Source organism: Vicugna pacos, chromosome 12 (genome assembly GCF_048564905.1).
Source record: "Vicugna pacos chromosome 12, VicPac4, whole genome shotgun sequence".
Lineage (NCBI taxonomy): Eukaryota > Metazoa > Chordata > Mammalia > Artiodactyla > Camelidae > Vicugna > Vicugna pacos.
Genome location: NC_132998.1, coordinates 18239222 through 18260894, shown reverse-complemented (window position 1 = coordinate 18260894; position 21673 = coordinate 18239222). Strand labels below are relative to the sequence as shown.

General features: G+C 42.2%; 1 protein-coding gene across 4 annotated transcripts in view; it reads right to left on the bottom strand.

Annotated features, from left to right (window-relative positions):
* Positions 1-7340: 7340 nt before the first annotated feature.
* Positions 7341-21673, bottom strand: part of GXYLT1 (glucoside xylosyltransferase 1) — a 106404-nt gene continuing 92071 nt past the window's right edge. For 3 of the 4 annotated variants that reach the window (XM_072972979.1, XM_072972981.1, XM_072972984.1), the window contains one exon: positions 7341-7892. In XM_072972979.1, coding sequence (XP_072829080.1) covers positions 7647-7892 — 246 coding nt within the window. In that variant the 3' untranslated portion in view covers positions 7341-7646. Of the gene's footprint in view, positions 7893-20610; positions 21109-21673 lie in introns of those variants that run through there. The other variant, XM_072972983.1, reaches the window with a different exon arrangement.

The window sequence follows — 21673 nt, the reverse complement described above, 5'->3', positions numbered from 1 at the left end:
AAAACCTACGAAAGGGGATCATGGCTATTCCATTTTGACTCAGTCCTCCTCTCCCTGGTGCTGCCTACCACCCGCCCTTCCCTACTGGCCACTGTTGCTGACTTCCCTGCAAGTCTCATGACCAAGGTCACCTCACTTTCTCCATACACAGAGAACATGGGTATCCGGGGTGTACACAAAGATGCATTGCTCAGATATGCCTTCAGGAAAGGACTCCAGTGTTCTTCTAGGGCAGTCTACTCAGGCACTAGAAATAAAAACAAAAACATACTAATGGGACCTAATTAAACTTATTTGCACAGCAAAGGAAACCATAAGCAAAACAAAATGACAATCTACAGAATGGGAGACAATATTTGCAAATGATGAGATTGACAAGGGCTTATTTCCAGAAACAACTCATAAAACTTAATAACAAAGAAACAAACAAAAAAAGACCCCAATCCAAAAATGGGCTGGAGACCTAAACAAGCAATTATCCAATGAAGACATACAAATGGCCAATAAATACAAGAAAAAAATGCTCAATATCACTAATCATCAGGGAAATGCAAATCACAACTACAATGAGGTATCTATCTCCATATACCAGTCAGAATGGCCATCATTCAAAAGTCCACAAATGATAAATGCTGGAGAGGCTGTGGAGAAAAGGGAACCTTCCTACACTGCTAGTGGGAATGTAGTTTGGTGCAGCTGTTATGGAAAACAATCTGGAGATTCCTCAAAAGACTAAAAATAGACTTACCATATGATCCAGCAATCCCACTACTGGACATACATACTGAAGGAGCTCTAATTTGAAAAGACACATGTGCCCCAGTGTTCACAGTAGCACTATATACAATAGCCAATACATGGAAATGACCTAAATGTCCATCAACAGATGACTGGATAAAGAAGTTGTGGTATATTTATACAATGGAATACTACTCAGCCATTAAAAAGAATAAAATAATGCCATTTGCAGCAACATGGATGGATCTGGAGATCATCATTCTAAGTAAAGTAAGTCAGAAAGTGAAAGAAAAATGCCATATGATATCACTTATATGTGGAATCTAAAAATAAAAAAAGACACTGATGAATTTATCTACAAAACAGAAACAGACTCACAGACATAGTAAACAAACTTATGATTACTGGGGGAAAGGGGGTGGGAAGGGATAAATTGGGAGTTCAAGATTTGCAAATATTAACTACTATATATGAAATAGATTAAAAACAAATTTCTTCTGTATAGCAAAGTGAACTGTATTTAATATCTTGTAGTAACTTGTAATGAAAAAGCATATGAAAACAAATATATGTATGTGTATGTGTGGCTGAAACATTATGCTGTACACCAGAAACTGACACACTGTAACTGAATATACTTCAATTAAAAAAAAAAAAAAGAAGGGACTTGTTGCCCAGATACAGAGCGCGTGGTCACTGACAGGCTCCAGCTGTTTGCTCCTTCAGGGTCACCTCAGCTTTCCAGCCAACATTGGGCTCTTGTGGGGATGACTGCCGCTAGGAACTGAGCAAGCAGTGTGGGGCAAGAGCCTGGCATTTCTGTCCAATGAGGTGACTCCTCTAGGCAACTTTCATTCATGGGCCAAGAATTTGTGAGCTCAGCATCACGTTAGACTGCTCCCCCGACTCACTTCCAATTCCATTCTTTCCCTGTACAGGTCTCACGCCCCCGTAAACCTTCCACACTCCCAACTCCACCTCCTCCCTAGAGGACCCAGCCGACTCGTTTGCCCTATTCCAGTGGTTCTCAAAGTGTGGTCCCCAGAACAGTGACCTCAGCATAACCTATTAGAAATGCAGATTCTCAGGCCCCACCCCAGACTCAGTGACCTACTGACTCGGATACTCAGGGATGGGGCCTAGCATCTGCATTTTAACAAGCCTTCTAGGTGATTGCGATGCACACAATCTGAGAATTGTGGCCTTGCTGTATTTCAGTATGAGTTCAAACCGCTTGATGCGCTGTGCAGAGAAATGAAGTCACCTACCTGGGGTACTGTGAAGAGTTGTGGCTAGCGCCCTCTGCAGGCCAGGGATGTAAAGAGACGTACACCACGCCTTAGCCAGGAGCCAGCGAACCCTCCCCCACCCAGGTCAGCACTCAATAGTTGACCCATTTGGTGTGCCCAGTCTGTGGCTCTCCAAGCCCATATGCCCAGCAGCCTGGACACTCCATTACAAGCAACAGAATCAGTGCAGCGAAATTAACCACAAGGTGAAAAATCTGAGTTTGAACTGGAAAGGTACAGCATTTGACATTTATACTGCCAACTTCTGTCCGTATCGTCTCAAGTATTTAACAAATAGCAGCTCCTGATATTTAATTTTCAGAGCTAACAATGTATTTGATGTTCCTGGGATATGGACTCAGATATCGACCTTGACCTGCTCATAAATTCTCCATTTATCTTACCAGGACCCGGTAAGCACAGCATGTTTACGAGATTCAGAGCTGACTGCCAGCACCCAGCGGCTGGGGCATTTTTTGCTGTGACCACCTTGAAGGAGAAAGGAAGCAGATCTTCAGACTCTTTGGCCCCTCCTTGTAATGGTTCAGACAGATTCTCTTATTAAAGCTTCTTCCTTAATTACTGACATACGTGCAATTCAAGTTACTTTCTTGCAATTATGTTATTCAGCAATAATTGGATTTCGAGTTTTAATTGGGCCCTAAATTAGCGATAGCTTTCATGAAAGCCATTACAGTGATTTCTAACTACAGTTTTTGCTGCTTTCTGAGTACATTATATTTCAAACAGAATGATTCACCAGTGGAAGAAGTCACAGCTGCGGTGAACTCTTGCATGGGTTTCTGTGAATGATTTCAAGTTGGGTGCTAGTCTGTTGTAACTAAACATTTGCTGCAAATACTCTCCATTGAGCTTTGCTATGTCACAAGAGAGGCTGTCTCCTGCCCAGGGTCAGAGCACACAATTCTGTTCGTGATGAAGATCCAGTCGTGTGACCAGCTATTTAGCTCCATTAAATGGGGAAAAGAATCTATTTCTTACTACCTGCTACTATAGATAAACACTTGAAAATGATACAGACTAAAAGAAAGCCAAATCATTCTTTTTTTATTTTATTTTTAAAGCGGCATTTCTTTTCATTTATTTATTTGGGGGTGGGGAAGAATTAGGCTTATTTATTTATTTTCAACAGAGATACTGGGGATTGAACCCAGGGCCTCGTGTATGCTAAGCACACACTCTACCACTGAGCTATACCCTCCCCCAACCCCACAAAATCATTCTTGAAAGCTATTGAAATCAAAATTTTGTTGAACCTATAGAAAGCATAATCCCATTGGTGTCCTCCTTTCCTAACGGGACTGTCTAATCAAATCAGCTCAACAAATATGTGCCGAGTGTCATCTGTGTGCTTTTGTGTGTGTGAAGGACACTAAGCGAGTAAGAAACAATAAAGTGATATTGTTAAGAGTAAGAGCTTTGGAGTCAGACTATCTGGTTTAGGATCCCAGCTACTTCCTGGCTGTGTGACCTCAGGCAAATTACTTAATTTCTCTGAGGCTCTATTTTCTCATCTGTGAAATGTATCACAAGTTTGTCATGTGGAGTAAATGATTTACTACATGTAAAGGACTTTTAAAAGTGCCTGCCTTTTATTATGTTGAGATGTAGTCCCTTTAGGGAACCCTGTTACATTGTTGGTTAAGAATGTAATTTGGTGCAGCCACTGTGGAAAACAGTATGGAGATTCCTTTAAAAACTAAAAATAGACTTACCATATGATCCAGCCATCCCACTCTTGGGCATATCCAGGAAAAACTCTAATTTGAAAAGATACATGCACCCCAAGTTTCACAGCAGCACTATTTACAATAACCAAGACATGGAAACAACCTAAATGTCCATCAACAGATGGCTAGATAAAGAAGCTGTGGTGTATTTATACAACGGAATACTACTCAACCATAAAAGAAATAAAATAATGCCATTTGCAGCAACATGAACAGACCTAGAGATTATCATACTAAGTGAAGTAGGTGAGATAAAGACAAATATATGATATCACTTATATGGGGAATCTTAAAAAATAATGCAAATGAACTTATTTACGAAACAGAAACAAACTTACCAACATAGAAAACAAACTTATGGTGGAGGGAGGGATAATTTAGGAGTTTAGGATTAGAAGATACAAACTACTATGTATAAAATAGATAAACAACAAGGTTCTACTGTACAGCACAAGGAACTATATTCAGTATCTTGTTATAACCTATAATGAAAAAGAATATATATATATATATATATATCACTGAATTATTATGCTATATACCAGAAACTAACACAACATTTTAAATCAAATATACTTCAATAAAAAAGTTCCTGCCATGTGGTAAGCACTTCTTAAGTACTGGTTCTACTATTCTAGTTCAAGGTGGCAAGGACTTATCTGTATTGCTCATCACTGTATTCCCAGCATCCAGAATACTGCCTGATAGATGAGAAGTGTTCAGTAGGTACTTTGAGTCTAGTAGGAAAATCCAAGATGGCAGGACTTGCCCTAAGAGAGAAGGGACTTAAAGGAGAGAGTAATAGTGTCCAGTTCAGGTATACCAGTCAGGACAGTGACCGAAATGGATTCGGACATCCAGAAGGAATAATTGAGGAGCATTTCTTGAAATAACTACTTACAAAGGTATGGAGCAAATTAAGAGAGACAAACAAAAATGGTTAAGCACGGCAGGGTTAGAAATGTCAGCGCACTGTTACCACCTCTAGACCTGAAAGGGCAGGGGCTGCAGAGAGGGGCCTCTGACAGGAGTGGCAGCCTTCAGGAAGGACTGCAGGCTCTGCCACCTGCAGCCACATGGGAAGGGTGCCAGGGCAACAAACCCTTGACCTCTCTGGCCCTCCAGCACTGTCCTGTTGGCCAAACCCAACTGTAAGCCAGAGGGTAAATGACACAATCCCTACAGGTGGGCCTCCTAGGTGCCAAGCACAGTGGACAAGGGTGGAAAGTGAGTCTGGAGAAGCAGATGGAGAACACTTAACTTGAGGAAATCAGAAGAAGATTTGATAGGGGTGGAATTTAAGATGAGTCTTTAAGCATGGTTGGGTTGTGCAAGGTTGAAAGGGCAGGTATCCCAGGTAGAAAGAACAGTGTGAGTAAATCAAGATAGGAAACAGATTTAGGGGTCAAAACTCAATCCACCTTGGCTGTAGCAGAGGGCACGAGTCTGTAAGAAAAGATAATTTTGAAAAGATAGATTGGAACATTTCACAGACTGTCTCAAACGGCAGGGAAAGACTGAGGACTTGATTTTGGAGGCAGGAGAGGCCAGTAAAGTTGAGGGTCCAGCAGACAAGGATCAAAGCTATGGTTAAGAAGTCTGATTTTACAGTGGTGCATCAGAAAGATTGGAAAGTGAAAAGATTAGTGCTGGTAAGATGATTTGAGAGATTTTATAATAAGGTGATCTGAGAGATAAATAAGATGATTTGATGGTTTGAGTCCAAGGGAGAGAAAAATAAGGATGTGAACAACACGTGTGAGATTAAGAAAGCAGATGAATTATGTGAGAGGTGGGGCTCAGGGATCCAGACTTCACGAAGGGTCAGAGATCATTCCAGTATGTCTGGCCTGGATGGCTGGAAACTTAGAAGGAGGAAGGTAAGCATGGAGGAGATGCAAGAAGCTCAGCTCTTGGGGACAGAAGAGCAGTGACAAGCAAGTCCCCTCATGCATTCCCCACAGAGCTTGTAAGACAAGTTCCAGCCAGCTGGATTTCACTCCAACTTTTTTCTTATTGTACTCATCCTTGTTACTCTGACAGCCCACCAGCTGACTTCTGATTTGGTTTCTTTAGTACCTGACTCATTTCCAGGCCCCCAGCTCTCTATCATCCTGAAGCTCAATCCTGGTTGTGAGCCCACCTCTCATTCATCTCAGGCCTTCATGCTGCTTACCTTCTGTTACCCACTCAGCTCCAGACCCATCCACGCTCATGGTCCGGAGCAATGATGTCCAGTAGAATTGCCTGTAACAATGGACATGTTCTATGTCTTCACTGTCCAATATGGTAACCACTAGCATATGTGGCTATTGAGCACTTAAGATGTGGCTAGGGAGAGTGAGGAAACGAACTTTTCATTTTAATTAATTCTCATTTGGATAGCCTCAAGGTACAAAGCTCGTCTCAGCGGGAAAGATGAAAAAGAATGAAGGCTTGTGGGATTCTGAATTTTTAAATGGATTTTGCAGGAACTAGCCCCAGGAGATAGCGTGAGAGAATAGTTTGTCTTTAGCATGTTTTCAGTATTTCTTCTGTTTCCTTTCCGTATACATTTATCATGTCAGAAGCCACTTTCTGAGCTCTCTTCAGCTGTGATTCGGCTGGACTTGTTTCTCCCTGCCTCTCCTTGCAACCTCTACAATGTGTGTCATCGCTTCCATAACTTGTCCCCACACCAGGCCGGGATTAAGGACCAGGCAAACAAAGCAAACAGAGGAAGACAGGACCACGAGGGACAGAGCCAGTGGAGCAAATCTGACTGATCCCCTTCAGGGGAATGAAAATTCTAAATCTCACTCTAAATCCTGCTCTAGGTTTCTTCGGTAGCATTTCAATGTTCTAAAATACTACATAATTTAATTACAGTATGTTTATTATTTAACGCTTCTCTCCCCATGCAAGAATATAAGCACCACAAGGGCAGGAAATTTTCTTTCTACTGCTCATGGATACACCGAATTACCCAGAGCAGGGTCTGTTGAATGAATGACTTGGCCCTGGTGAGGGAGACAGGGACTGGGGCAAGTGTTACAAGGATGCATCAAGATTCTAAGAGTGAGTTTAGGTTGGAACAGGACCCCAGACAGTGGCCGAATGGTACGGGAAGTAGGATTTAGTTTAGGATTAGACAAAAGGGTGAAAGCTGTGTGCAATTCCAAAAGAGTAATAGTTCCTGATGATTGGGTTAGGAAGGACCGTGAAACCAACCCTGAGCCCAGCAAAAGAGTTAGTTTTGTCTACTATGAGTGAAGGCCTGGCTGCCCAGATACCCTATATTTGTCCATTTGTCTGTCTTGACTAGTGTAATTGAGAATTAAGGCTCCAGTCCATTTTTTTTCCCAAATATGTGAACTTTATTCCATTGAGTAGGAGAAACCAGGTGTCCAATCCAGTGAGGGAAACTGAGGTCATGGAAAAAACAAAAGCAATCATCTAATCGTCCAATCTGTTCAACACAGTAGGGTGATATGAGGAAGAAAGGTCAGCTAGAAGGCCAAGAGACGCCCATGTCCCCTACAGACACAGCATAGTTCAAAATAAAGGTGGCAAGATGCATTCATTGATTTAATCAATGTCTATTTATTCTGTGTACCACACATCATTCTAGGCACATTTATTCTAGAAGACCCAGCATGAATAAAACACAAAATTCCATGCCATCATGAAGCTTACGTTTCAGTGAGGGAAAGAGATAATAACCAAAATAACCAAAACATGTAGCGTATTAAATAGCAGTAAGAATTAAGCAGGACGGGGGTTAGAAAGTGTGTATGCTCATAGAGTTGTTGAAATGTCAGGCAGAGTAGCCAGGGAGGGTTCCACTTAACTGATCAAATCGAGACCCACCCCTTGAGGGCTGGAAATCCTAGTTTCTACAGAACTGCATTGGGTTGGCCTGGTGAGATTGAGCCCACAGAGGCCAGACTTGGTACCTGGAGAACACTCCGGAGAGGGGAGCAGGATGCTGGCTCTTTTTGTTGTGCATCTGGTCTTTGGCTGCTTCTTTGGAGCTCCTCCTGCTGCACCCTTTTCTGGCACAGACAATACCATGGGCTTCATTAGCAATCTGGTGAAGCCTGAACTCCCTTTCAGAATAATGTCTCTTGAAAACCTAAAATAAAACCCATGGCATTACAAAGGCAGCAACATATATTGAAATAGAATTATCAAATATTTTTAACAAATTTGTGATTGAGTATAATATGTGATTCTCTATTAATGCATTAAATAATAAAATCTAGAGATAGGCGTAATAGATACCTTAATGTTGAAATGGAAAAAAATAAAAATATTTTGATACATCTGAAACAATAACGCGATAGAAAAAGCCTGTGACTTCTGTTGCTGATAACATCTCCTGGGGTTCATTGCCTACATTTATAGTTGAAGAGAACACTAAATTTTGGCCAGAGGTAAATCCAAGTTCATGGACTCCCTGAATTAATAATCACCACTGGCCTGGTCCTATCATGCCTGTTTTCATGCCCACAATAGGCAGATGCCACCGAAAGCAAAATTAACACGGCTTCCCCAGAGGAGTGTTGGTTCAGAGGGCCATAACCTTTCACTTGGAGGGAGAAAATGGTAGAACTAATTAGATTTGCTGAGTCTTTTCTATTTCCCAGTAAAACCTGATTATACATAGTCATGAGCAAGATTTTCATGGAAGATCATCTCATTAATCTGAAATTAGTCTTGCGGGTGGGGGGTATAGCTCAGTGGTAGAGCACACGCTTAGCATGCACAAGGTCCTGGGTTCAAGCTTCAGTGCCTCTGTTAAAAAAAAAAAAAAAACCTCAAAATACATAGTCAATCTTCATAAAATTTATTCATTCAGCAAACATTTATTTAGCACCTACTATATCCAGGCACTGTTCTAGGTACATCGGTGTTCATCAGTGAACAAATAGACCCAAAAATAAAGCCCTTCCCTCATGACCCTGAGATTCCAGAGAAGAGTAGGGTGGGGAGCAGGTAGGTCAGACAATAAACAAAAACAAATTATGTAAATGATACCATACGTAAGGAAATGTTAAGTCCTATGACATATAGATCAAACATTACAAGGAGTACAAGGAGGCCAGAGGGAGAGTGCAGCTTTAAATGGAGTGATCAGGGTAGAGTTTATTAGGAAGGTGAAGGTGAAATTGAAGAAAAGACTTGAAGGAGGGGAAATCAATCACATTCCCTTGACAAATGAGTTCTCTCTCCCAAAGTAACCACGCTCTTCTCTGCCGATAGGCTGTGTGGTTTAATGGAAGGAGCACGAGAATGGATTCAAGACCCTTGTGCCTGTTTTCTCTGCCGGTTGGCTTTTCCTGGACTTGGTTTCCTCACCTGTGAAAGGGGAGAGTCCTCACTAGGTCAGCGGTTCTAGAACTGTGGTTGCCCCTCACCCCCCACGGGTGGTGGAGGTACACTGGGGGCTCTGCAGGCACATGATGTTCCTCGGGGCTAAGGAGGCCCAGATTTGAATCACTTCCCCAGCTTCAGCCTTGGATCTGTTCTATATAATGTGGCTGCACATCAGATTCTGTTTGAAAAAAGTGTTTCACTACATCCCCACCCCAAAAAGTCTAAAAACCATAAATAGTACATTATACATTCTTACCTTTTAAATAACTGTCCTAATTATTCAAAGAAAAGTCATGAGTGTTGTGTACTGCAGCCTGGAGTCTTCACTCTCACAGCTTGCCACAATTTTACTACTTCTTTTGGCTTTATTTCATTACTTTCCACTCAGGGGTATTTATAGTGATGCTAATGAGTTTCAAAACAAATCTAACGACATGTGCATTTCTGCAAAATTGTGAGTTCCTAGAATAAACAAGCATTGATTTACGGAGCCAAATTACACAGCAAACAGGAGAGGAGGCTGCCTTTCGGGGAAGGTGACCACAGCCTGCATCTCCTTGCCCTTCCCGGCACCATGCTGCCGGGACATCCCTACCTGCTCTACTAATGCACTCCAGTTTGATTCTTTTAAAGGATCATCTGATCCTTCCCACTTAAAATAGTCCTCCAACTCGCGCTCACGCGTGCTCACCTAGAGAAATCTCCTAATAGGGCATAGATCCTCAGTACAGGGTCCCGTTCAGTCAGACGTCAGACACAGCACACCGACATAACTGATTAGATTGCTCTCCCCATAAATATTCCGCCACCAAGGAAGAGATTTACGATATTGTATCTTCAGTTCAATTTTCAGAACGATTTACAGCTCACACACATCCAAAAACTTATTACCGACTGCATTATTTGAAAACAAAGCGATAACTGGCTCTCCTCGGAGAGGGCCAGCGGAGCCTTCAGCTGCGCTTTCTCTCTGCCACTATCTCTGCCACTGCTATTACCAGAATATATATAACAAACCTCGTAAGTGAAATTACAAAGCACACATGCCGCACAGCGCCTAGTAGCCTATTAAGTGGAAAGCCTTCAGAGGATCACATATTTGTCTGCAAGCCGGGAACCTTGACAGAACTGCTCAAGAAACCGAGAGGCTACAGCAGAGACTGCGCTGAGCATCCATGAGCTCTGGGAGCAGACTCCTGATACCCAGCAACACCACCGCGCGGATGCCGAGTTTAGCTGTCAGTGATGCTCTGCGTTCTCCTGGCTTCCTGTCCACGGGCAGCCCAGGGTGACCTCGCAGCAGTGTCCCCAAGCCCTGGCTGCATATAGAACCCCCCACAATGGAAATTTACAGGAAAATACTGCCCCCCACAAGCCCTATACTTAGCAATTCTGGTTTAATGTCTAGGGTAGAACCCAGACATCGGTATTTCCAAACACAGAACCCTCCAGATGATTCTACTGTAACAGAGTTCAGAGCCTCTGACTTTTTGTCCCTGAGCCTGAAGTTTCCTCAGTAGTCAACTACAGGAGACACTTGCTTTGACAAGTTGTGTGAATGCATACATGAGTCTGGCTTGTTAATCATCATAGTTCACACGAGTGCCTGACACACGTTAATAGCTCACTAAACATGAGTTGAATTAACCAATGAATAAACATCAAGTCCTGGGCATGATTTACCACATGGTGATCATTGATAAGTGCCAGCTACTATTGCTAATCAAAATGCCTGTTTAAAACTTTTTAATTTATAGCTTTCATCAACAAAAATGTTATTTGACTCTAGCTTTCCATTCCAAAAGCATTGTTTTCTCTCTGGACAATTTTTTGTTGTTGTTGCATAATTACGTGAATTATGAAATTGGATACTGTAAGAGAAGTACCAGCATCCAGCACTGGCGGGCATCTGTCACCCTAAAAGATTTGCCTGTGTCCTGTTTCAGTGACACATTGGAGAAGAAATGCTCAATGTCTCTATTCGCCATCCCTCATTTATTGAGGACACATTTTCCCCATGACTAATTCCATAACATGATGGAGAAGAAAACCTATATCCGAAAATGTAACACTCTTGGAAAAACTCACCCAATATCTCTGTTTGTAGAGGTAAAATCACAACATGAAAATTTGCAAATTAAAATGTTCATTTTCATTTCAGTCCCAACAGCATCAAAGTTCTTTGCCATAAAAGTAGGAGTAGGAGTGAGACACTGATCATACTTCCACATGAAATGCACCTCCTTGTAACTCTCCCAGTACAGTTATTCTGGCCCACTGCATTGATTGGTTCCAGTAGCCACATATCAATCCCACTGGGGAAGCAGCTCTGACGTTAGTAATGAAGGCAGCTGGACGAGACAGTGTCACCAAGCTGAGTCTAGGGACAATAAATGGATACAACTGCAAACCCAATTATACCAGAGAAGGGGGATTCTGACAAAGGAGCCAGTGATGTGGTCCACACAATTAATCAGCCCCTTTAATTAAGATTCATCCCTCATTCCTCCATTTTCTCCGTCTGAATTCCTCTCCCTATCACCTAGGTGGCGCTGTGATTCACTTTACTAAATCATCCTTTTAAAACCAGGTACTTTGTAGTCAACGATTTAAAACTTTTCCAGTTTCACTTGGATTTGGTCCCTTTGAAAGCCAACTTCAGACTGCTCTTTAAAATATGAATAATATTCACCCCCTCAGCCAATCAGGTCGACCCCCCCGCCACATCCTTTGGAGGTGCATGTTCCCCCAGGACTGCCTTCAAAGCTTGCATCTTTGAAAAATATCGGTAATAAAAATTCAAATACATTCAAAAATGAATATAAATAAAACATAATTTCCTCCAAATGATTTATAAAATACTAAAACATTCACTTCCTTGTCTTTCCGCCTGTCAGGAGTGGCGCAGCACATCTCCTCGGGGTGGCGGAGGGGCTCAGCTCTTCCCTGCAGAGTCTTCCCCGGGTGCTGCCTTGACGACGTGGGACCCCCGGGAGCCTGCCAGTTCTCATGCGCCGCTGATCTCACTCTATCCATCAAAGCACCAGGGTGGCTTCATCCCTAGCGAGATGGCACAGCTCTGTATTTCCTCCTCGAGGGCTCTAATTTTAGCAAAAATGCTGAGATGCAAAAATCTGCTAGGGCAGCAACAGTTTGGGGACAAGAGAGTGAGTCACCTCAACCCGACGGGATTTCACTAGCACCCGCGTCTTAGTGAGAGGCACTGGGAAGCCAGGTTCACTCCTCCATCCACCTCAACCTTCCCCATTCCCTGCCAACCCCAGTTCCCTGCCAACTCCAATTCCCTGCCTCGGTAATTTCCGAGATAACCTAGAGTGGGTCTTGGGCAGTGGTTGACACACTCGGAATCCCCTGGAGGACATGTGGAAACACAGGTTGCCTGGGCCCACTCTAGAGTTTTGATTTAGTAGGTGTGTGGTAAAGTTCAAGGATTCACATTTCTAAAAAAGAAATGCTTTATTAAGGTATAACTGACTTGTAATATTGTCTAAGTTTAAGGTGTACAATGTAATGATTTGATTGATTGACTGATCGATCCATCGATTGATTGATCGATAGATATAGCCAAACGATTACCACAATTAGATTAGTTAGCACATCCATCACCTCACATAGTTGCCTGTGTGTGTGTGATGAGAACTTTTAAGATCTACCCTCTTAGCAGCTTTTGCATATTCAATACAGTGTTAATTATAGTCAGATTCCTTAGAGTTTTCTATATAAAATATGTAATTTGCAAAAAGACAATTTTACTTCTTCCTTTCCAATTGGGATGCCTTATATTTCTTTTTCTTGCCTAAATTCTGTGGCTAGATCTTCCAGTAATATGTTGACCAGGAGTAGGGAAAAGTGGGCACCCCTGTCTTGTTCTTGATCTTGGAGAAACAGCTGTCAGTCTTTCACCGTTGAGTGTGGTGTTAACTGTGCACTCATCTTGTATGTTTATTATGTTGCAGTATATTCCTTCTGTACCCAGTTTGTTAGAATCTGCATCTCTAGTAAGTTCCCAGGTGATGCTGATGCTGCTGGACTGAGAGCCACACTTTGGGAACAACTCATCTAACCTCTCAGGCACCAAGGCTTCCTTGATGAGACTCAGGTAGGAATAGAGTTGTGCTCAGAACAATTCAAAAAGTACCAGACATGATCATGTCACATTCTAGAAGAAGACTCCAGGGCCGTGTGATTCCCAGGGGATTCTACACACACACATACACACACACACACACACACACACACACACACACACATACACACACACATACACACATACACACGCAAAAAGATGCATGGCACACTGGGAATAATTCAAACACAATGAATCCTTCCCTTTGAATAATTCCCAGACTTATGGAAGAAAGGTACAAAAAAAAATAGAGAACAAAGTTTAAAAAACAAAATGCTTTACAGAAAGTGTGTGCCAAATTTGTGGGAACCCAAAGGAGTAAGTGATTGACTGCCCAGGGAAGTTAGAAAAGTTTTCCCAAAAAGGAGGTGACACCAGACCTGGCACTTGAAGGGTGAATGGGAGTGGATGATGAAGTGGGGAGTTTCCGTCTCAGGCAGTAAAGGGGCAGATGTAAAAGACAGCTGAGGCAGCAGAAAGAGCATGGCACTCAGAGAAAATAGAAGACTTTCGTGTGTACTTGACGGAATGTTTGGGAACTGATGTGTGGAGGTTCTTAAATGCCAATCTAAAGAGTTGAACCTTGGAACAATCAAAAGATTTTCTGGTCAGATCTGTGTTTGCACGAGAAGCCAGCTCACTATCCTTCTAGAATCATCTTTGGGCTCCGGTCCAGGTCCCTGAATCTATAGCCACCAAAGTCGTCCTGGAGTTTGAGGAAAGATTGGCCACGGAAATCAAACAGATGCAATAAATTGAGATGCTGACGCACAACACAGAGACCACCCAACATGCTGCTATCTAGAAGCTACTATACACAAGAGGAAGCTCTGCCTGAGACCCAGGAAGCTCACGTGGCCAGATACTGGCAGGAATTTTGACTTGGGCCACATATCAGCCATCCACGCATGTCAGCCATGTAGGTGTTCCCCTGATGGTGAGGCTGTGAAGACGGTGTGACACATGGCCGCCGAACGCAGCACAAGCATGAGTCAAGTACGTGATGATGACAAAATGTTATAAGGCAGCTACTGTGTGGGTATCAATTTTGCAGTTACAAACTCAGATGTACAAAAATAGAACTTTTAAAAATTGTTTCCCTATAATGCAACCTATGTTAGCGCTCAAACTTCATTTCACCCGAAGCAGAAAACTTTGTCTCTTCATTTCCAGGAAAACTCGATCAATGCAGCATTCTCACGGCCTCCTTTTAACTCTTTTTTTGCCCAGAAATTATGTCAGTGGAGGCTGAAGGGGCCACCGTCTGTCATTGATAGACAGCATCTTTCCTCCACCTCCTTCTTCCTCGGTCATATGTGTGTCCACGACTAGTACCTTTGGCCAGATGTTCTCATTCATCAGGCACTAACCACACTGCAGCTGCTGCTGACCATGCAAGCTCCGCCCTGCTCCCTGGGTACCATGGCCACATTGGTCACCTGCATCCTTCTTGTCCTCTCAGGTACAGAAAGTGGCTGTACCCCTCTTAACGACATAGAAAACTTTCTCTACTTCAAGGATGAGGAAACTTGATGATTGTGGGCTGTCAACTCTTCTCTGTCTCGGTATACTACTCTGCCATTCTTTGTCTACTGGGGACCTGGTTGGTGCAGGGGGTCCTGGGAAGCAAAGCACAAGTGACTCTGCTCTGGGTCTTCCCCCAGACTTCTCTGGGCTTTCCATTGTATAACCGCTGCCATGAACTGGTATAGCCCCTCCACTCTACCTTCTAGCACCAAATGAGTGACCTTACATCTCTTTCAGAGCAATCAAATCAGTTACACAATCCACAAACGATAAATGCTGGAGAGGGTGTGGAGAAAAGGGAACCCTCCTACACTGCTGGTGGGAGTGTAAATTGGTGCAGCCACTATGGAGGACAGTATAGAGGTTCCTCAAAAAACTAAAAATAAACTTACCATATGATCCAGCAATCCCACTCCTGGGCATATATCCAGAGGGAACCTTAATTCAAAAAGACACATGCACCCCAATATTCATAGCAGCACTATTTACAATAGCCAAGACATGGTAACAACCTAAATGTCCATCAAGAGATGTCTGGATAAAGAAGTCATGGTGTATTTATACAATGGAATACTACTCTCAGCCATAAAAAAGAATAATAATGCCATTGGCAGCAACATGGATGGACCTAGAGATTGTCATTCTAAGTGAAGTGAGTCAGAAAGAGAAAGAAAAATACCATATATCTCTTATATGTGGAATCTAACAAAGGACACAATGAACTTATTTACAAAACAGATTCACAGATATAGAAAATAAACTTACGGTTACCAGGGGGTAAACTGGGTGGGAAGGAATAAACTGGGAATTCAAAATTTGCACCTCTTGAGGAGGGATGGAAATGTTAGCTGTCTTGATTGTGGTGGTGGTTTCATGGGTGTACACAGCTATCAAAATTCATCAAACTGTGCATCTGAAATATGTGCAGTTTAATGTACAAGAATCATACCACTATAGAGGTGTTAAAAAAATCTGTTACATAAAAAAGAAAGAAACTTCAGCTACCTCCATATTATTTGAGTAATATACCATGATTATTTATTTATATGTTTGTTTACTATTGAGCATCTACTTTGTGTCAAACATGTTCTAGGCACCTAGGCACTTCAGATATGGCTGGAAACCAAACATAAAAAATTTCTGCACCATGAAGCTTACATATCAGAGAGAGGAGACTGGCTATAAAGAATAAATATGCTACTTATTATTATATTATTGCATTTAATATATTATATATGCCATAAGATTATACAGTCTATGTACTGATTAAATAGTACATTAGAAGATAATAAAGGCTATTAAAAATAGTCTCCACGCTAGAGGCCAAATGCAAACCAGTAAGTTCTGCGGGTATGAGGCCCTGACATCAGTATTTTTCAAAAGCTCTCCAAGTGATTCTAATGTGCAAGCAGACTTGAGAACCGCTGCTTTCATCCTTGGAAATTGTTTCACTGTTGTTCTATGGGAGCTCTTCTTTGGTTTTGTTAATTCATTTATTCATCAGTTCATTTATTAAAATATTTGTTTGTTTATTAAAAGGTAGCACGTCCATTTTCCAACCTTGTTGTAAACACCGGGATACAGCAACAAAGAGAAGAGACAAAGTCCTTGCTCCCGTGCTTTTCACGTACTGGACAACTGCTTGTCCCATCATCATCTAACACACATAGGCAGCGATCGTGATTATCCAGACTTTCCAGGCGAGGAAACTGAGCATTCGTCAAGTTAAGAAACTTGCCCAAAGTCGTACAACTACTGAATGACAGAGCTAGGACTCACACCCAGGCCTGGAGGAATCAAAAGACCATATTCTTTTTTTAAAATAAGTTTTTAACAAATTTTTTTAAGTAAACACTCATGACAATTGCAGCCCCTGTTTCTGTAACAGGTCATGTGATTGTAGCTGGTACTTATAACTACCTGAAAAGACCATATTCTTATACCCTCTCTCATCCTTGTATTTTCCCAGAGAAAGACTTTTATGCCTGCTTCTTTCCATCTTATTTTCAATTCTTCATGATGGACCAGTTGCATGATATAATTTAATGGAATTAAATTTGAACAGCTCAAAATTGTGTAATTGATTGCATTCAGTTTCCATCACCAATTACTAATTTGATTCACACCTGCTGATGCGACACCTAGAGGGAGGGAGTCGAGGGGGCTGGGTAGCAAGGCCTTATTGATCTGGGATATATGAGCTAACTAATTGTGTAAAATAAATGTTATTTAAAAATCTCCAATGGGCTGTAATTAGGCAGACCACATAGCTGTCATCAGCTTACCTGTTAGACACCTGGAAATTATTGTAATCAGCCTGGTAAATTCTGAAATTAATTTTCATTAAATTTCCCCACATGGAAGATACATTGAGGGTATCTCAATGTATCATTTGAGGTATTTTCAAGGCATGTCTCATATAGGGATCATACACTTACATGAGATCATATATTTATAGAAATTCTAAATATTGACCAGCATTTCACATTCAATACATCTGTGAGCTATTTTAAAGATATATACTGTTATGGGCTGAACTGTGTCCCCCGAAGCCCTCAGGACCTCACAATGTGACCATACTTGGAAATAGGCCTTTAAAGAGGTGACTGAGTTAAGACGAGGCCATCAGAGTGGGCCCTAATCTAGTGCGACCAGTGTCCTTATAAGAAGAGGAAATTCGGACAGAGAGACACTAGGGATGTGTGTGCACAGAGGAAAGGCCGTGTGAGGACACAGCAAGAAGGTGGCATCTGCAAGCCAAGGAAAGAGACCTCAGAAGACATCAAACCTGTTGACAACTTGATCTTGGACTTCTAGCCTCCAGAACTGTAAGAAAATACATTTCTGTTGTTTAAGCCACCCAGTCTGTAATATGCTGTTATAGCAGCTGCAGCAAACTCATACACATGCATGTTAACATTCCATTAAACAAATAATTACCACCCGGTGCCTGATGGAAATCCATACTGTTAGGGAAACATCGCAGACCTTTTCTTCAAGGAACTTACCGTCTCTTAGAAAGACATATGTGGATGAGACAGAGGATAATGGGAGGTCCAGCAGAGGAAGCAAGTGCTCTCTGAGAAGTTCAAAGCCAAGAGAGATCACCCAGAGAAGAGAGTTTGAAAAGAGAGACATTGAGGTTGGTAGCGTAGAGGGTAGGACAGATGTGAAGGCTTATGAGAGAGCAAAACAAAGAGGTGAACACTGTGTGCTTTTGGAGCAGTCACTGCCACTTACTAAGTACATGACCTTCAGGTGGAGAAGCTACTGCACACTTCATAGGGCTGTGGTGAAGATGAGCTGGGATAGTGCTAGAAAAGTGAATTTCTGGTGTATATTAAGCTCTCAGGAAGGGTGCTGGAATTATGAGAGGACAGTGAGGAGAGCTCACTCAGAGAGAAAAGATTCAGCCTGAGAAATAGTGAAAGATAAGGGGTGTCCTTGGTGAGGACTTGAGACTAACTTAAATCCTGCCAATAAGAAAGATTTTCCCAAAAAGGAATATTTTTGCTCCCAAATTGCCAATCCATCAATTTGACATCAGCTGACATTTGCCAGGCACGCATGGGTGCCAAGCATTATTTTAAGTGTTTTGTTATGTATTAATTGCTTCATATGTACTAATTGCTTATTATGAGTATAACAATTCATTAAGACAGGTCTGGTAATAATTACGCCCGCTTTATAGATGAAGAAACTGAAATAGAAAAAGGTGACAGAAGGGGCTCACGGTCGCACAGTTAGTAACGGCGGAGGGAGTCAGGCGCAGGCGCAGAGGCGCTGGTACCACACCCCCCTCAGAAGCCTGTACCGTGCTCTGCAGGCACAAGCACTTAGCATCCTCTCAACTTATTAATGAGGAAACTGAGGCATGGACAGGGGTCCTGACTAATTACCCACAACTGTATAGCAGGCAAGTGGCAAAGCCAGAATTCGAGTCCTTCTGACCTGGAGCCCGTGCCTTTCCCGGGCTCAGCCCAGGCTCTCTTGTCCAAATACGTGACTTCCAGAAATTGGTTTTTTTTCCCCCTCCAAAAGAATATGTTGACTTTCACTAGACTCTGGGTACTTCCTATTTCTCCATGTGACTTGGTGACTCTCAGAACAAAAACAAATAAAAAAGGAAAATTCTCAAAATATAAATTCTACAACTACAGGAAGAAAAAGAAATTTTAAATGCATCTTCTTCATGTGTGCATATGCACAAGAAAAGCCAGCATTTACGAAGCCCTGACTGGTGCAGAGCACATTGACTGCACTTTCTCATTCACTCTGGAGGATGGATGCTGTCATTATCCCATTTTAAAGATGAGGAGGCTGGGGACCAGAGAGGGTGAAGGAGGGGGGTCCAAGTCTAACAGGTTGGTGATGGTGGAGTGGCGGGACTCAGATCCAGGTTGTCAGACAGAGCCCACACTCCTGACTGCACGCTTTATTACCTCCAACTAATATTCTCCTCTGTACTTCCACTCATGCTGGCTCCCGCTCTTGAAACCCTTTTCCCTCCAAAGCCTGGTCTTATTCCAAAGCACCAGTTTCCATCTTCCCTGCCACACCTGCAGCTCTTCATGGGCATCAGAATGACTCAGAGTGGCTGGTTTCAGTGTGCCCCATCCCTAAGCCAATGAACTGTAATCTAGGAGAGTGGGGCTGCACTCAGCATTTTAACAAGGTCCCTGAGGGATTCTGAAGCTCACTAATGTTTGAGGACACTGGTCTGCATTCTGCCATTTGAAACGTGTGTGCTAACTACAAGGTGACCCAGGGACACTGCGAGTCTGGCAAGAGTTGTACCAGCTCTGAGCAGATTTGGTCACAAAGTCAGCTGTTTGGTGTTTCTCATAGAAGCAAGATTATAAATGTTTATTGGGCTCTTAGGTTAGCCAGCCAAAATGGGGTTTATCCATAATGTGGCTTAACTATGGAACTTGTTTAACCCTGATACTAATAACTGAAGAAACATCAGGCACAGAACACAAAGAAGGAGAGAACATGATGGCTTGCAAAACACTTACTTCCTGGGGTTCATGTTTACTGCATGTTTCCGAGTCAAAGAGGATGCACACCCTTTTGGCATTTCTCCTCCAAAGGTATAGATGAGTCAGAAAGGAAATGGAATGGATCCCAGAGATTGAAATTAAGTCCTGTAAGAAGCCACCTCTAAAAGCCAGGTGGCTGATTCAAATTAAAATATATTTTGTTTCTTTTCTGAATGTCAAAGAGGAGCAGAATAGACACATTTTCAATACATTAATGAAGCATTGATTTCCCTTCCTTTCTAACCCAGAGAGACTCCATTCACTTCAGAGATGCTCCCTCTCCCAAATAGGGATATGATTAACAGTGATTTTTTTGAAGACAGGCGTACTTAGAGTGGAGGAGCTTCTTCGTCAACATTAATAAGCATTTACTGAGCACGTACTATGTATAAAGCATAAAATGAAATTGCGATTTGGAAAATATTTAGGATTTATGCCACGTAGACCTAAAAATATCAGTCCTGGAGCAGATCTGGAGCATTTAGGGAGCATCTATGTTCAGTCTGATCAAAGAAATAATAAAAACACTGGAACATGTTTTCCTCAACAGCCTCATCAACCAGCAAGGTTGCAGGAGCAGGATCTGCCTCCTCCTAGCAGCCCTCCAAGCTCTCCAGAGCCCCTGGGATTGAACAAATGGTTCCTTGGCCCAGAGGATGACTTCAGATAATTTGAGAGAACAAAAAAATCCATGCATCTTCTATGACATTATTTTTTAATATCTGTTAGGAAAATGCTTATTGTTGAAAGGTAACATAAATTCAGTATTATCTTAAAATAACCAGTATTTCATTAAGCACAGCAATATCTGCAATCTACATGGATCTAAAAAGTAGTTAAATCCTGTGGCTTATTCAGGCTATACAGACCATGCTCGGTGCACCGGGGAATTTGAAGATCTCTTTAATCATTTCAAGGGCCTGAAGCAGAGGCTTGAGTCCCACAGGCTAAGAGCTGTTGCCCCAGCCTATTACCTCACAGGATTTTCTCCCAGACTCTTCTCCTTAACTGGTCTGTGGGAAGAGAGCCCCAGTGTCCCAGTGAGAGCAAGGAGGTCAGAGCTGTGAGGACACGGGAACGCTGAGCTTCTGCAGATGGTACAGCAGCATTTGCTAAGGCTGTCGGGATCTTTGCCATGTTTAGAACTGGGGACCGAGCTTAGACTGGCTCAGGGCAACCACTCCATCCTCTGCGAAGATCTGACTTCATCCCAGAGGACATCTTGGCTGGCACAAAGCATGGTGGGTAGTAAAAGGCTGAGGCAAAAAAAAAAAAACAAGCGTTGTCAAGTAGGTCATAAATGTCCAGTTCTCTCTAAGGGAGGCATGCCTTGTCCTTAGGAAGAGTTACACTATTAAACTGTAGACAGCAGAGAAGTGAGTTAAAACAGATCATCCTTAAGGTTTATTCCTCAAAAGTCAAACATGATTTCAGTTTGGGGTCATCCACCAAGCATGAAGGTTGTGGATAACAGTATTATTAATATTCCATAAATTCTTTATATAGTCCTCAGTGGAAAATCATCATTTGTAATATTTATCTGGTGCTTGAATGAGAACATGCGATAATATGACAATTCAATTTTCTACTTTGACATTTCAAATATGACCAAGTCATGATAATCAATCAGGAATACATTTATCATCTACACGAAGCCAATTATGCGCCAATAATCAGTAAAATTTCAAACTTGTAACCTAGACCCATGTACAGCCACAACAGTGAAGGTGGAGACATTTGCTATAATCACGCTATTATTGCTTCTAACAAAATGTTTTATACCTGAAAGGGCAGGCAATGCTTTTAAAGCCACAATGTGAG